Source organism: Microtus ochrogaster, chromosome 19 (genome assembly GCF_000317375.1).
Source record: "Microtus ochrogaster isolate Prairie Vole_2 chromosome 19, MicOch1.0, whole genome shotgun sequence".
Taxonomy (NCBI): domain Eukaryota; kingdom Metazoa; phylum Chordata; class Mammalia; order Rodentia; family Cricetidae; genus Microtus; species Microtus ochrogaster.
Window position 1 is genome coordinate 7,097,787 of NC_022021.1, and position 14,264 is coordinate 7,112,050.

The 14,264-nt window shown below is 43.1% G+C and overlaps 1 protein-coding gene across 1 annotated transcript in view; it reads left to right on the forward strand.

Annotated features, from left to right (window-relative positions):
- The first annotated feature begins 453 nt into the window (after positions 1-453).
- Jmy (junction mediating and regulatory protein, p53 cofactor) overlaps positions 454-14,264 on the forward strand; it is a 65,419-nt gene continuing 51,608 nt past the window's right edge. The window contains 1 exon segment of the mRNA XM_005356492.3: positions 454-1,526. Within this exon segment, the coding sequence (XP_005356549.1) occupies positions 534-1,526 (993 nt within the window). The 5' untranslated portion in view covers positions 454-533.

Genomic DNA, 14,264 nt, shown 5'->3' on the forward strand with positions numbered 1-14,264 from the left:
GGGCGCCGACGCGCGGGCCCGACGCGCGCCGCCGCCACCGCCGCGTCAGCAGCGTGCTGCACGTGCCCGTGTTTACGTCCCTTGTGGAGCCGCCGACGTCACAGCCGAATGGCAACATTGTGGCGATGCTGAGACGCAGAGTTTAGGAGTCGGCTCTCTAGTTCCGGCTGGCTCGGCGCTGGTCGGCGGGAGGCAGAGCGGCGGCGGGGCAATCGGCCCCGGCGAGCGCGGACGCGCGCCTCGGCGCATCACATCGCGCAGCTCCCGCGGCCTCACGCAGGCCGGCCCGGCGGCCCTGGGCCCCGCACTGCCGCAGCGAGCGGCTTGTAAACAGATCCGGCCGCACGTGACTATGTGAACTACCTGCTCCGGGCCGCGTATTGTCTCTTCGGAGAGTCGCGCCACAAAGGAGGCGGTGGGAGAGCGGCCGGAGCGCTAAGATGGCTGAAGGCGCCCGGCAAGGGTGAGCTGGGGGCGCGGCCACCGCGGAGACTCGGCCGGGTGGCCCCCCTCGGCCGGTCACTGGAGCTACCATGTCGTTCGCGCTGGAGGAGACGCTCGAGTCCGACTGGGTGGCGGTGCGGCCCCATGTATTCGACGAGCGCGAGAAGCACAAGTTCGTGTTCATTGTGGCCTGGAACGAGATCGAAGGCAAGTTTGCCATAACCTGCCACAACCGGACGGCCCAGAGGCAGAGGAGCGGTTCCCGAGAACAGGCGGGGACTCCTGCGCCAGATGGGAGTCGCGGGCCCGGCAGCCCGGCGACCCGGGGCCGACCCGAGGCCGCTGCCTCTGCCACGGCGCTCCGGAGCCCCGGGCCGCGGAAGAGCCCGGCCTGGGCCGAGGGTGGCTCTCCGCGCAGCGCGCGCAGCCCGAGGGGGAATCCTCTTCGGGGTCCGGCCGGCAAAGGACCGGAGAGTCCCCTCCGTAGTCCCGCGCGGGCCAAGGCCAGCCCGCTTCGCAGAGGCGCGGAATCCCGGGATGCGGCCGCCGCTGCCACGCCAGCCCCGCCGGCGCCCCCGGTGTCGTCGGTGCGGGTGATGAGTGCCTGCGGGGCGGTCTCCGAAGAGATCGAGGTGCTGGAAATGGTGAGGGAGGATGAGGCGCCACCGCCGCACCCCGACGCTGAGCGGCCACCGTCCGCCGCGGAGCTGGAGTCACCGGCTGAAGAGTGCAGCTGGGCCGGGCTCTTCTCCTTCCAGGATCTGCGGGCCGTGCACCAGCAGCTGTGCTCGGTGAACTCACAGCTGGAGCCGTGTCTGCCGGTGTTCCCCGAAGAGCCGTCCGGCATGTGGACTGTGCTGTTCGGGGGCGCCCCCGAGATGACCGAGCAGGAGATCGACGCTCTGTGTTACCAGCTCCAGGTCTACCTGGGCTGAGGCCTGGACATGTGCAGTTGGAAGGTCCTGTCCCAGGTGCTCTTCACCGAGACCGACGACCCCGAGGAGTATTACGAAAGCCTCAGCGAGCTGCGGCAGAAGGGCTACGAAGAGGTGCTTCAGCGGGCGAGGAAGCGCATCCAGGAGGTGAGAGTCTAGTGCGAGCGGCCGCCCGCCCTGGGATTGGTGTCTCTCTGTCAAGGGCTGGAGCCTCGGTTTGGGCTGTGCGCCAGTGTGTGAAGGCAGAACAGGAGGGGTTTCTGAGCCGGTTCTCTTCTTTAATTATCTCAGCGAAGGATGTTTAGGAAGTCTTTAGGCTTTCTCGACCCCGTTTTTATTTCTTTTCCTCCTAAAAGTTTACTAAATATAGGTAGTTTACTAAATATAGGTAGAGAGATAAAAGCGTTTACGAAAATAGATATTCTGTAAAACTTGAACTAAACGACAATAACTTACCCACACTTCAACTATTCTTCAAATAACTCAAAATAGTTGCCTTAAAGGAACAAATATGATCTACGTTTTGTTTCCCTTGTGTGCTCTGGCAACACAGGCAGAAAGTGTACCACTGAGTTTCACCCCGGCCCTAAATTCAAGTGTTGACTTGTCCAAATGAGAAAGAACCGATGACAATTGATAACAAATTTTTAGACTATCAAGTCTTTACAGATGGCTCAAGTTTCACTCCTGTTTTATGGAGGAGGAAGGTCATGGGCAGGAATGCTCATGTTTTTTGTATGTAGTGTGAAAACTTTTCCATACTCCTTAAATAACAGGAAACAAAGAGGGAGATGCCAGGACGACCATCCATAGGGAGCTCTGCAGTGTGTTTACAAAGTCAGGCCTCCTTACCGGCTTCTTTTGAAACTTACTGAAAAGAGTAATTTAAGAGCATCTTCCAATGGATGGTATATGTAGTTAGCATTTTACTATTTCAGTAATACTGTATATCAAAGCAATTTACTATTTTAATGTTATTTTATATCGTAGTTGGATTTTCATGGTGTCATTTGTCTGTGTGTATTTTACATGTATTATACACACACATTTCATGGTGTCATTTGTCTGTGTGTATCATACATGTATTACACACACAGGCACGCCTGCGCCCCTCTGCTGTTAAGTCAGGAAGCTGGGACATTCTGGGTTTCTTCATAGAATATTAAGTGTTTCTCTTTGCTAGACTTGAGTATTTAGGAAACACTTATTTCTCCTGTATACCACACACAGTACATTTAAAACTTCCTTTTTCAAGAGTTCACTGCTAGGTCCAAGCCTTCAACCCCAGCACTTGGGATTCACTCTGGGAGGCCGGGGCAGGTGGATCTTTGTGAGTTTGAGGCCAGCCTGGTTTGAATAGTGAGTTCCGGGACAACCAGAACCACTTAGTGACACCTTGTCTTGGAAGGAAAAAAAAGATTCTTCAGGTTTTTCACTCCTTCCCTTTGGTTTACTGTGCGTACGGTAAACGTCACCCACAGTGATCTGATCCTCGAGTTCAAGGGCTCTGTTTTCATTTCCCTTTTGTTATCTCACTTCCTGGAGACTTCTACCTTGATATGTTTTGGACAGAGGCAACTAATGTGATGATATTCTTTCTAGTGTTTAAATTAACATATATTTCACACACACACACCCCACACACAGCGTTTCTTTGCAGCTTTGGAGCCTGTCCTGGAACTAGCTCTTATAGACTAGGCTGGCCTCGAACTCACAGAGATGCACCTGCCTCTGCCTCCCGAGTGCTGGGATCAAAGGTGTGCACCACCACCGCCTGGCCCTATGTTTCTTTTATATAGGGCTTCTGAAATTTTTTATTAGTTTTGTGTGTGTGTGTATGTGTGTGTGTGTGTGTGTGTATGCGTGTATGCTAGTTTCTCAGAAAATTACAAATAGCTACTGTTTATCAAACTAGAAGCTTTTTAATCCCTTAATTTAGAGATGTCTGATTTCAACTTTAAATGATACTAAAAAAGTAGCTATCTTTGTTTTCAAATTTCCAGTGGGTCAAAAATGAGCTTTTAGCTTTTTAGAATTCAATTTTGAGGGCCAATTTTTCTTAAAAGAACACATTTTCCAATGCTGGCAGATTAAGTGTAGAGACTAGTTAGTGATGTCTGCAATGGAAGTGATGGAAGTGTATTAAGATTTCTAGCCGGGTGGAGGTGGCACACACCTTTAATCCCAACACTTGGGAGGCAGAGGCAGGTGGATCTCTGTGAGTTCCAGGCCAGCCTGGTCTACAGAGCAAGTTCTAGGACAGGCTCCAAAGCTACAGAGAAACCCTGTCTTGAAAAAACCAGGAAAAAAAGAATTTCGAAGTGACTTACTTAGGTTGTTAATGTGTTCTCCCGCAGCTTAGATTCTTTTCTGTATTAGTAGTTTGCTTTTGGGGAGAGGAGTATGTGGAGTGGTTTGCAGTGTGCTAAGCAAGTGCTCTACCAAAGAGCTGTAATATGTCATCCCTTGATATAACATTTGGTTGGTGAAACAGGACTCTAGTCCAGGCTGGCCTTGACTGGCACAAGGAATCTCATATCAACCTCTCTAGCATGCACCAACTACTTTTTTTTTTAAATTGTTTTATAGCAGTTGTATGTCGCTTCTATTCTGTTGAGTTTATTTTTATTCTACTTAATTTAGTGTCATCTTCCCATATCTCAATCGACATAGCTTGTGGAATTGAACTTTTTTTTTTCTTTCGAGACAGGGTTTCTCTTTAGCTTTGGAGCATCCCCTGGAACTTGCTTTGTGGGTGAAGATGTCCTTGAACTCAGAGATCACCTGCCTCTGCCTTCCAAGTACTGAGATTAAAGGTTCAGCCACCACTGCGTGGCCGAACAAACTCTTTTATGTTGGCTGTGTCTGGTAAATCACATGCTTAACAAATAATACTTAAAAAATGTAGTTCTTCATATTTTTTCTTAAATTTTCTTGAGTCTGTTACCTATTCCCATAGCATGACTTTCCTAGTTGTAAACTCCATACTTGTTTTTGTTCAGATGATCAGAGATCGCTTAAGGGAGGTTTTGTCTCCAGGATATTCAAATACAGGGTCTTGTATGCTTGGGAATGTTCTACTGAGCCAGTCTCCAGTCCTCTCCTTTAAAAAAACAAGTGGAAAAACAACTTCCTAAGGAAGGCCACTGACCTTGACTCTGTTGAATTTCCTGCTTTTCCAACCACTTGTTCAGAACACTCAGTATTAGTAGATAAGACATGCTATTTTAATGTAAAGTTGTAGATAAATGCAAGTTTTTTGGTGGTATTTTTTGTTGTTGTTGTTTGTTTTTCGAAACAGGGTTTCTCTGTAGCTTTGGAGCCTGTCCTGGAACTAGCTCTTGTAGACCAGGCTGGCCTCAAACTCACAGAGATCCACCTGCCTCTGCCCCACTAGTGCTGGGATTAAAGGCGTGCGCCACCACTACCTGGCTAAATACAAGTTTTATAAGTTGACAAATGTATATTCTTCAGGGAAGATTATTTAAAATAGACGAAAATTCTCTTAAAATTGTTAGTTTTTAGATTTTAGATGTTCTCCATATGTAGCCCAGACTGTCCTCAGATTTATGATCCTCCTCTCTTAGCCTCCTGACTGAAATAATGTGAGTGTCTCAACTCCTGGCTTGTTAAACTTTTAAATACCAAAAAGGAATGGGGACTGAAAGTGTGGTTTATGGAGTGCTTGTCTGACATGAAGTTCTGGTTTCAATCCCCAGCCCTGGAACTTTGGTACCCACACCTGGACTCTGAGTTCTTTGGAGGTGGGGGCAGGATGATCAGAAGAAGTTCAAGGCATCCACTGTGTGGCAAGTTGAAGCCAAATGAATACATGAGACCCTGTCTCAAAAACATAAACACGAACAACATTCAGAACAAAAACCACTACTGCAAATTATTTGCTCTGCTATGTAAGGTTGTGGCACTTGAATTGGAGTTTAATATTTGCAGTACCCTTAAGGTTTAATATGGGTTACCAGGCCTGTAGTCTGAGCCACTCAGGAGGGCAAGGTGGGAGAGTCACAAGTTTAAGACCTGCCTGGGTAAATTTAAGTGAATTTCTATCAAAAAATAAAGAACTGGGGAGATAGATAGGCCACTTCTTTATTGTATGTGAGGCCTCAGTTCAGTCCCTAGGACTCCAAAGGAAAGAAGATTGGATGGGGAGCTGAAGAAGCCCTCCCGTGTGTGTTTTCTACTGCAGGTTTTTGTCCAGATTCACACCTGTAGATTATAGTTCATGAGGGTTTACAAGTTTTACAATAATACAGTATTTTTAGATGACATACACATTCTAAAATTATATGCTAAAGCCTCATTCTAAATAAAATGCAGTATTGTAGTTTTGTTGGACGTTTTATATGAGTTTATTATAGTATCTATTTATACAGCAGGCAATTTTTATATGAATACAGGTGCTTCAAGGCCTCTTTGAACAGTGTTGCAGTAGATCTTAGTTGTTGGTCAAAGCTAAGGTTTATATTACTGTATGTGCTCATAGGTAGCTTAAAGCTTAACTTTGACCTAGATTTTCAAGTAATGGTTTCTTGTATGATGATAACTATTTTTCAAATGATTGATTTTGGTGTTTCAGCTCATAAACCTCAATTATGACAGACTTACTTAAGATCTGAAAATCTGCTTACTTTGGAAATTATTGTTTACATAAATATGCTAAACTCTAACTTTCGAGTTAAATTCATAGAGAGCAGAAAGTGCTTTCAAAGAGGCTACTGAGCATCTCACTAGGGTTTGGAGTCAGAACAGTCTGGATTTTGATTGTGACTCATCACTTCAAATGGCATGCTTAGCTATTTAGTCTCTTAAATGAGAGGACTGTTTGGAATCACAGCTACCTGGCATTTACAAAGATAGGTAGCTTCTAATAAGTATGGTGGAAGTATCAAGCTTTAAGTATTCTGGTGGAGCCCAGCTTGAATGCTAGGCAGTACTCAACTATTGAGTTACATCCCCAGTCCAAATGGAGGTTTACTTTTTTTTCCCCCCGGACAGGGTTTCTCTGTAGCTTTGGAGCCTGTCCTAGAACGAGCTCTTTTAGACCAGGCTGGTCTCGAACTCATGGAGATCTGCTTGCCTCTGCCTCCTCAGTGTTGGAATTAAAGGCGTGCGCCACCAGCGCCAGGCTCAAGCCAAAGAAGAGGCTTAAAATGGTCTTGGGTTCTTGGGTTTGACAGAATTAAACTGTTACAGAGTGACAAAATTCAGATGCAGACCCAGTCCTGTCTTACCAACCTTTTGTTTTTTTTTGCCATAATGTGCTATTTGTTTGGTTTCTTTTTCTTGTTTCCTTTTTCTTTTCTTGACAAAAATAAAATAATTAGAAAAGAGTCTCAAGTAGCCCAGGCTGTTTCTGCCTCTATTTTCCCTATGCCTACTATCACACTTGGTTCTTTGGAATTTCTTGATCTAAATCAATGGTTCTCATCCTTCCTAAGGGTCACCCAACATGTTGAGAACCATTGATCTAAATGCTTTGGAGCCATTAGAAAGGATTCAAAACTTCATAGCGCCCAGTCAAATTATTTTACACATCAAATCTGAGTTTGATTCCTTCTTGCTTAAGCAGGGCCAACATGTACAAATTCCTTAGTTATGTGATAATGTGTGTTTGGAAGGGAGAATAGTTATAATGGTTATAGTTACCTTTTTTTTTTTTTTGGAAAAGGTTTTTCCGTGTAATAGCTCTAGCTATCTTGGAACTATTTATTTATTTATTTATTTATTTATTTATTTATTATGTATACAATATTCTGTCTGTGTGTATGTCTGCAGGCCAGTAGAGGACACCAGACCTCATTACAGATGGTTGTGAGCCACCATGTGGTTGCTGGGAATTGAACTCAGGACCTTTGGAAGAGCAGGCAGTGCTCTTAACCACTGAGCCATCTCTCCAGCCCCCTGGAACTCACTCTTATAGACCAGCCTGTCCTGGAAAATTAGCTCTTGTAAACCAGGCTGGGCTGGAATTCAGAGATGTGCCTGCCTCTGCCTCATGGATGCTGGGATTAAAGGCATGTGCCACCACTGCCCTTGCCTTCATTTCTAAAGCCTTCATCTGTAATTTTATTGGTGTTACTGTTCTCCGTTATTATTCACTTGGCCTTTTGCTGACTATAAGTACTGTTACCAACAAAAAACAAAAAGTGGGCCATCTGTTTGAATATCTGTGTCCTTGTTTTCTTGTAATGAGAAATTTCTTGTGGCTCTTTACTCTGTGAAAGGCTATCTGTGGTTCCTCTGAATCTGCCTAGTTCTCTGCTACTGATAGGAGGATTGACTTCCAAGATTAAGATGAAGGCGTTGAAGACTTAGTTTTTACTGTATTGCCATGAAGGATGCTTGACAAACAACTTAAAAGGGGGAAAGCTGTTGGCAAGTTCATGGTTAACTGTTACTCTGAACAGCCTTTCAAAGCAGAGAGGGAGTGATGGAGCTGGGTTGCCCCTCGTGGATGGCTATGGACAAGATAGACCTTTTAGAGGCACACTATCAGTGACCTGCTTCCTTTGGTTAGCCTTCACCTTCTCATAGCCCATTCAACTATGGACATATCAGTAGATTAATCCTTTGTGCTCGGGTGTCTGACAAAGCCTTCAACACAACACATGAGCTATTAAGTGGCAGGTTATATGCACACAAGAGACCATAAGTAGTTCTTGGTGATTTTTGCTTCTCTAGCATTTTGTTACATACAGTATCTAACTTCTGGAACTAGCATGGGGCCAGACATGTTGAAGTACCGGGACTCTGATGTGTGCTGGAGCAAACCACCTGTCAAAAGCATGAGTGGATGGAAGGATTGGTTTTCTCTTGCAGTATGAGGTTGCTGTGTATCATGGTGGTGAAGCCATGGCAGCATGGAACAGGTGGTAGCACTGTTCCCCTGCAGCTGGTAAGCAGAAGCGTCTAGGACCTCAGCCCGTGGAGTAGAACCACCCACATTTAGGGTAGGTCGTTGTACCTCAGTTCACCTAATCCAGAAGCACCCTCACAGGAGTGCCAGAGGTTTGTTTTTGTGGTGGTTCTAAGTGCTAACAAATTTTACAGTCAGGATTAACCGTCACATAACTTCATTCTTCTGGAAAACCTTGATTTTTGTACATATACTGTAATCATCTAGTCCTGGCTGTCCTGAAGCTCCTTATGTAGACCAGGTTGGCCTCAGACTCACAGATTCTCCTTGCCTCTACCTCCAGAAGCTGAGATTAAAGGCATTCTCCACCATGCCTTTCTGGCTTTTTTTTAAAAATGTGTAATTAACTTTTATAAATAAATATAAAAGCATTCACCTTTCTGAAGCAACTGCAGGGGAGTAATGTTACTTTTATAGTCAGTCATGGTACTGTAATTGCAGTCATACCTGTAATTGCAGAGTTTGGGAGGCTAAGGCATGAAGGAGGTTCTATGGATTTTAGGCCAGACTTGGCTACAAAATGAGACTCTGCCTCAAATAAAACTCTAACCCCCACCCCCACCCCGTATGTGTGTGCGTGTGTCTCAATATAAAGCTATAGGAGGAATATTTTTTTTTGTTTGTTTTTTTGAGACAGGTTTCATTGTAGTGCTAGCTGACTTATAACTATGTAACCTAGGCTGGCCTCATCCTCCTGCTTCTGCCCCCTGAGGGTTCGGATTAAAGGCTTACACCACCATGCCTGACTTAATATAGTCAACCTCTGCCTTTGGTTGTTCTGGCCAGGAGTAACCACATCTGATTTAGATATGGGGATATTTCTCTTTAAAAATTTTCAAAAATATATACTGTTTGGAAGAAAAAAATACCTTTGTAACAGCATTTCCTAGTACTACTTATTAGCCTCCAAAGGAGAAGTCGGGAGTGTGGCCTAGTCTATACTGCTACTTTTCCTCCTTTCTCCTTCATAGCTGCGCTTGAGCTTATTTCCTTTACTAGTTAGTGTAGATCTGGAACTGGGGAGACAGGTGGCCACTTCTCGCTTTAATTTTAGTTAGAAGTCTTCCATATATTTATATTAAGTATATTTTTGGTACTAGAAAACTAAATAAATAGATAATACCAAGTAGGGCTAATGAAGGCTTGAAAGAGAAAATATATGAATTAAATTTCTAAAGGCAATATTGAACCTTGAAAGTTTCAGGGGAATAATATTCATTATTCTGTTAAGGAAATTGTGTCTATAGTAACGCTGCTTTTTTTTTTTAAACAATTTGTTTCACTTGGTTTCCTGGAATTCCTCAGAGTTGACTCTTTTCTGTGTTAAGTTTTGTGGAATCTGGAGCTAGTTTATTAAGGATGTTTTCTTTGTCTCAGGGAAAATTGCCTGACACCGATTAGATAAAGGAACTTGTCTGAAGTGTTAGCATGCTTAGAGTTTATAGATTAGAACTGGGAGAAATCTAAAATTAAAGTATGCCTTTGTTCTTTTCAAATCTTAGTTAACTATGCCGCTTTCCAGTTACCCCATTCAATGTACTGTTTTTCATGGAATTGTATCATATTTCAGTCTCCCTAAACTCAAAAGACTGTCAAGGTTCTTTGTGAGGTATACCTGCCCTATGCTTAGTATATAGTAAATTAAAACTATTTACTTTCCCCTGAGGCACTTAACACGAGCTGGCTGTTGAATCTAAACCTATTTTTACTAAAAACCAGGTTGCTAATTCAAAGCCATGCTTGCATTGATAGAAGTTGGTTCCACAAAGATGAATTATTCCCAAACTGATATAATTTCTAAATAAGAATAGCAGGTTGGTCTTGTCTGTGCATCAGCAGAAACTCCTCCATGACTCCCAAGACACATGCCGCTGCTACATATGTATCTAATTATTTTGGTTGACTTTACAGGATATGGTAGTCCTTTTGGTACAGTTGGTTATGATTTTGAATCTCCCCACCCACATCCCAGAGCTTTTCTCCTGCTAGGCATGCACTCTGCTTCTGAGCTAAGCTCTTGGTGTCTCTTTGATTGTTTGAATTTTAGTTTTTGATATGTTCTCATTGTATTGCCCAGGCTGGCTGTCTTAGTGTTCTGTTGCTGTGAAGAGATACCATGACAGCGGCAACTCTTAGAAAAGAAAACATTTAATTGGGGTTTGCTTACATACAGTTCAGAGGTTTAGTCCATGGCAGGAAGCATGGTGGCACACAGGCAGACATGGTGCTGGTGAGGTAGTTGAGAATTCTAAATCCAGATCAACAGGCATCAGAAAGAGAGAAACTGGGCCTGGCCTGATCATTATAAACCTCAAAACCCACTCCCCAGTGACACACTTCCTCCAACAGGCCACGCCAACTCTGAAAAGGCCAACCTAATCCCTGTCAAGTAGGACTGTTCCCTAATGACCAACCATTCAAATATGTGAACCTATGAGGACCATTCCAATTCTAACCACCACACTGGCCTCAAACTCCTGGGCTCAAAGGATCTGCCTCAGTCTCCCATGGAGCTGGGACCTCAGGTGTGCGCTACTGTGCCTGACAGTCATTATTCTCTTACTATTTCTTATAAATCTTATCCATCTTTTCTGTATCTTACTTTTTAGTTTTTTGAGACTCTGTAGTGGTCCTGGCTGTCCTAGAACTCACTTGATAGACGAGGCTGGCCTTAAACTCACTGAGATCTGCCTGCCTCTGCCACCCAAATGCTGGGATTAAAGGTGTGCGCCACCACCGCCTGGCTCTGTATCTTCCTTTTACTCACAAGTATATCAGACAACTCTGATTACATTTGCAGAGCTACAATTGGAATAGCTATTAAATGTACTGACCTAGAAGCCTTAAATTACATACAGTGATTTATTCATTTAATAGTTTATGGGCTTACATGAGTAAGACCCTAGGTTTGACCTAGTATCTTAATCATTAATAACTAAGCAACTAGATAATACTCAAAGAATTCTCTTTTTAGGTACTAGACATAATGTAGATGTGGCCCCTTAGCCAGGCATGGCAGTATATGCCTCTAATTTCCAGTATTAGGAGAGGCAGAGGCAAGTAGATCTCTGTAAGTTCCAGGCCAGCCTGGTCTATATGATAAGCCCCAGACAGCCAGGACTGCATAGAGAGACCCTGTCTCAAAACAACAATTAAAAAAAAAATTTAGCTGGGTGGTAGTGACACATGCCTTTAGTCTCAGCACTTGGGAGTCAGAGGAATGTGGATCTCTGCGTTTGAGGCCAACCTGGTTTACAGAGCAAGTTCCAGGACAGCCAGGGCTACACACAGAGAAACCTTGTCTTGAAGGATCCAAAACCAAACAAAAGGAGCTCCTTAAACTTTACTATACATTATACCAGTGGTTCTCAACCATGAGTCTCAACCCCTTTGGGGGAGGGTCACATGTTGAATATCCTACATATCAGATATTTACAATATTTTGCATAAAAGCAGCAAAATTACAGTTATGAAATAGCAACAAAGTAATGTTATGATTGGGTCATCACACATGAACTGTATTAAAAAGTCATAGTGTTAAGAAGGTTGGGAACCACTACATTATATTTATCTGTTCTAATTCTTCCTACATTTCTACTTTTTAAGTGCTGACTGTTTTGGTCAGTATTTTAGTACTTGCTCTTGAAAATGTTTTCTTTTTCATCACTTACACATGTTTACCTCGGTCTTGTGTAGTCATGGATTGTGCAGTCAAAAAACTATTATCTTTGTGGGAGAATATCAAATGCCTCTCTAGGGTAGGGCATGCCTGCTAGTTAAGAACTATTGTATTGGCTTCCTACCACCTTTACTTCATTAGGATCCTTTTCACATGAGTTGGTTTTTTAGAGACAGAATCTCATATAGTCAGGAGGTTTCCTGGCTCTGTAAAACTTGTGGTCCTCTTGTCTCTATTTAGTTCTATTATTTAGTCTCTAGTTGCTGCTCCACCATGCCCAGCCCAGTTTTATTACTTATGTAGTTAGTTTTCATTATATATGTATATATGTGCTCTGTATATGTATATGTGTTCGTGTGTGTGCTTGTGGAGGCCAAAGAACCGTGTTGGGTGTCTTCCTCAGTTTCTATGGATGCCAGGGAGCTGGACTCAGATCCTTTGTTTGCATGGCAAGCACTTTACTATCTTTCCCCAGTCCCCTGGAGTTTTATCCTTATGAAGTCAATTTTCTTTGAAAGTATTTATTCCTATTTGGGAAGGAATGGAAAGTTAACCTGGTGTAAGTCAGTTTCATACACCGTCCTTACATTGATGTAGGTGTTATGGAACTGTACGCTTAAGCTACATGCTGTGATCTGTTGCTTCTAAGTTACAAGGCTGCATAACATTACTGTATGGAATGCAGTAAGCAGTTGTAACACAATGAACATTTGTACATCTGAACAGAAGAGGCACTGTAAAAACGTGTGTCTGTGTAAGGCAGTGTCAATGAATGGGTCTTGCAGGATTAAAAGTTGTGTGTGAGTCATTGATAAGTATGAGAGCTTAGGGTGTGATGGCGTTGGAGCTGTGGTAGGGTTGCTGCTATCTGCCAGTTTGCTATCATAGTGACAAAGTGTATCTCATGTAGTTAGATGATCCTAACATCCATTCGTGAAGAAAATTGGCGTTTTTTTTCTTTTGCTATAGTTTTTAGGGACCCTTGAGTCCATTTATTCACAATAATCATGTTTATTTAGGGCGCTAGGTAATAGTTGGGTACATTTTTATGTTATATATATATTGATTTATTTAGGGACTAGGTAATAGTTGGGTACATTTTTATGTTATATATATTGATTTATTTAGGGACTAGGTAATAGTTGGGTACATTTGTATGTTATATATATTGATTTATTTAGGCACTAGGTAATAGTTGGGCACATTTGTGTGTTATACATATATATTGATTTAACCAGGATTCAGGTGTCCTCTCACACACGTAGTTCTTCAGAGTCTTTGTTTTGGATTCTGTGAAACAGTAGTAACTACATAGTAATGACCTGTGTAATATAGCACCCACTTATTCTTTTACCTTGTTTTCATTTAACAGTTTCTTCCCATCCTTACCTTCTTCCTCTGCTCCTCCTCCTAGTAACCCACCCACTCTTCTGCTTACTGGGCCTGTGGCTCAGCTGAAAAAGAAATTTTTTTAAAGTTATTATTGACTCCTTTAAGAAACTAAAGAAAACTATAACCTTGTGTGAGAGAAATTTTTCATTAAGCATACTTTTGTTTTAGACTTAAGGTTGAAAAATCTCTTAGGTTCAGAGCCCATTCTTACCAGGATTACATCGAGATGGAAACAAATTAAAAGATATCTAGAGGGGTCTGATGCAAGCCTGTAATTCCAGCTGCTTAATAGGCTGAAGTAGAATTGCAAATTCAACCCCTATTAGAGCCACAGGAGTCCAAGTAACTTACAAGACTTTGTGGCAGAAAAAAAAGTTGGGTAAAGCCAAAATGCCAAACATGATGGTTTGCCTTTAATCCTAGCACTGTTGAGGCAGATACAGGATCTGTCTATTTAGCAAGTGCCAGGTTAGCCAGAGCAACAACAACAACAACAACAACAACAAAAAAAAAGGAAACAAAGAGCTGGATGTCTCCCACAGAATGCCTTTCTGCTTTGCAGAAAGTCCTGGGTTCATAAGGTCAGCATTTGGGAGGTAGGCACAGAAGGATGAGACGTACAACTCAAGGTCGTTGTATACTTTCTTAGAGAGTTAAAGGCTAGCCTGGGTTATATGAGTCTGTCTTAAGGAAAAAGAAAAGAAGGGTTGGAAATACAGCTAAGTAATGGAGTATTTGCCTACTTGTGTAAACAAGGTTCAGTCCTACACACACCGTTTGTTTTACTTATTAGGCTTAGCGAATTATATGTAATGCTTGGTAAATTTTTACTTTGCTTCTTCTATGTTTGTGAAGTAATTCCCTAAAATTGCAGAAGAGC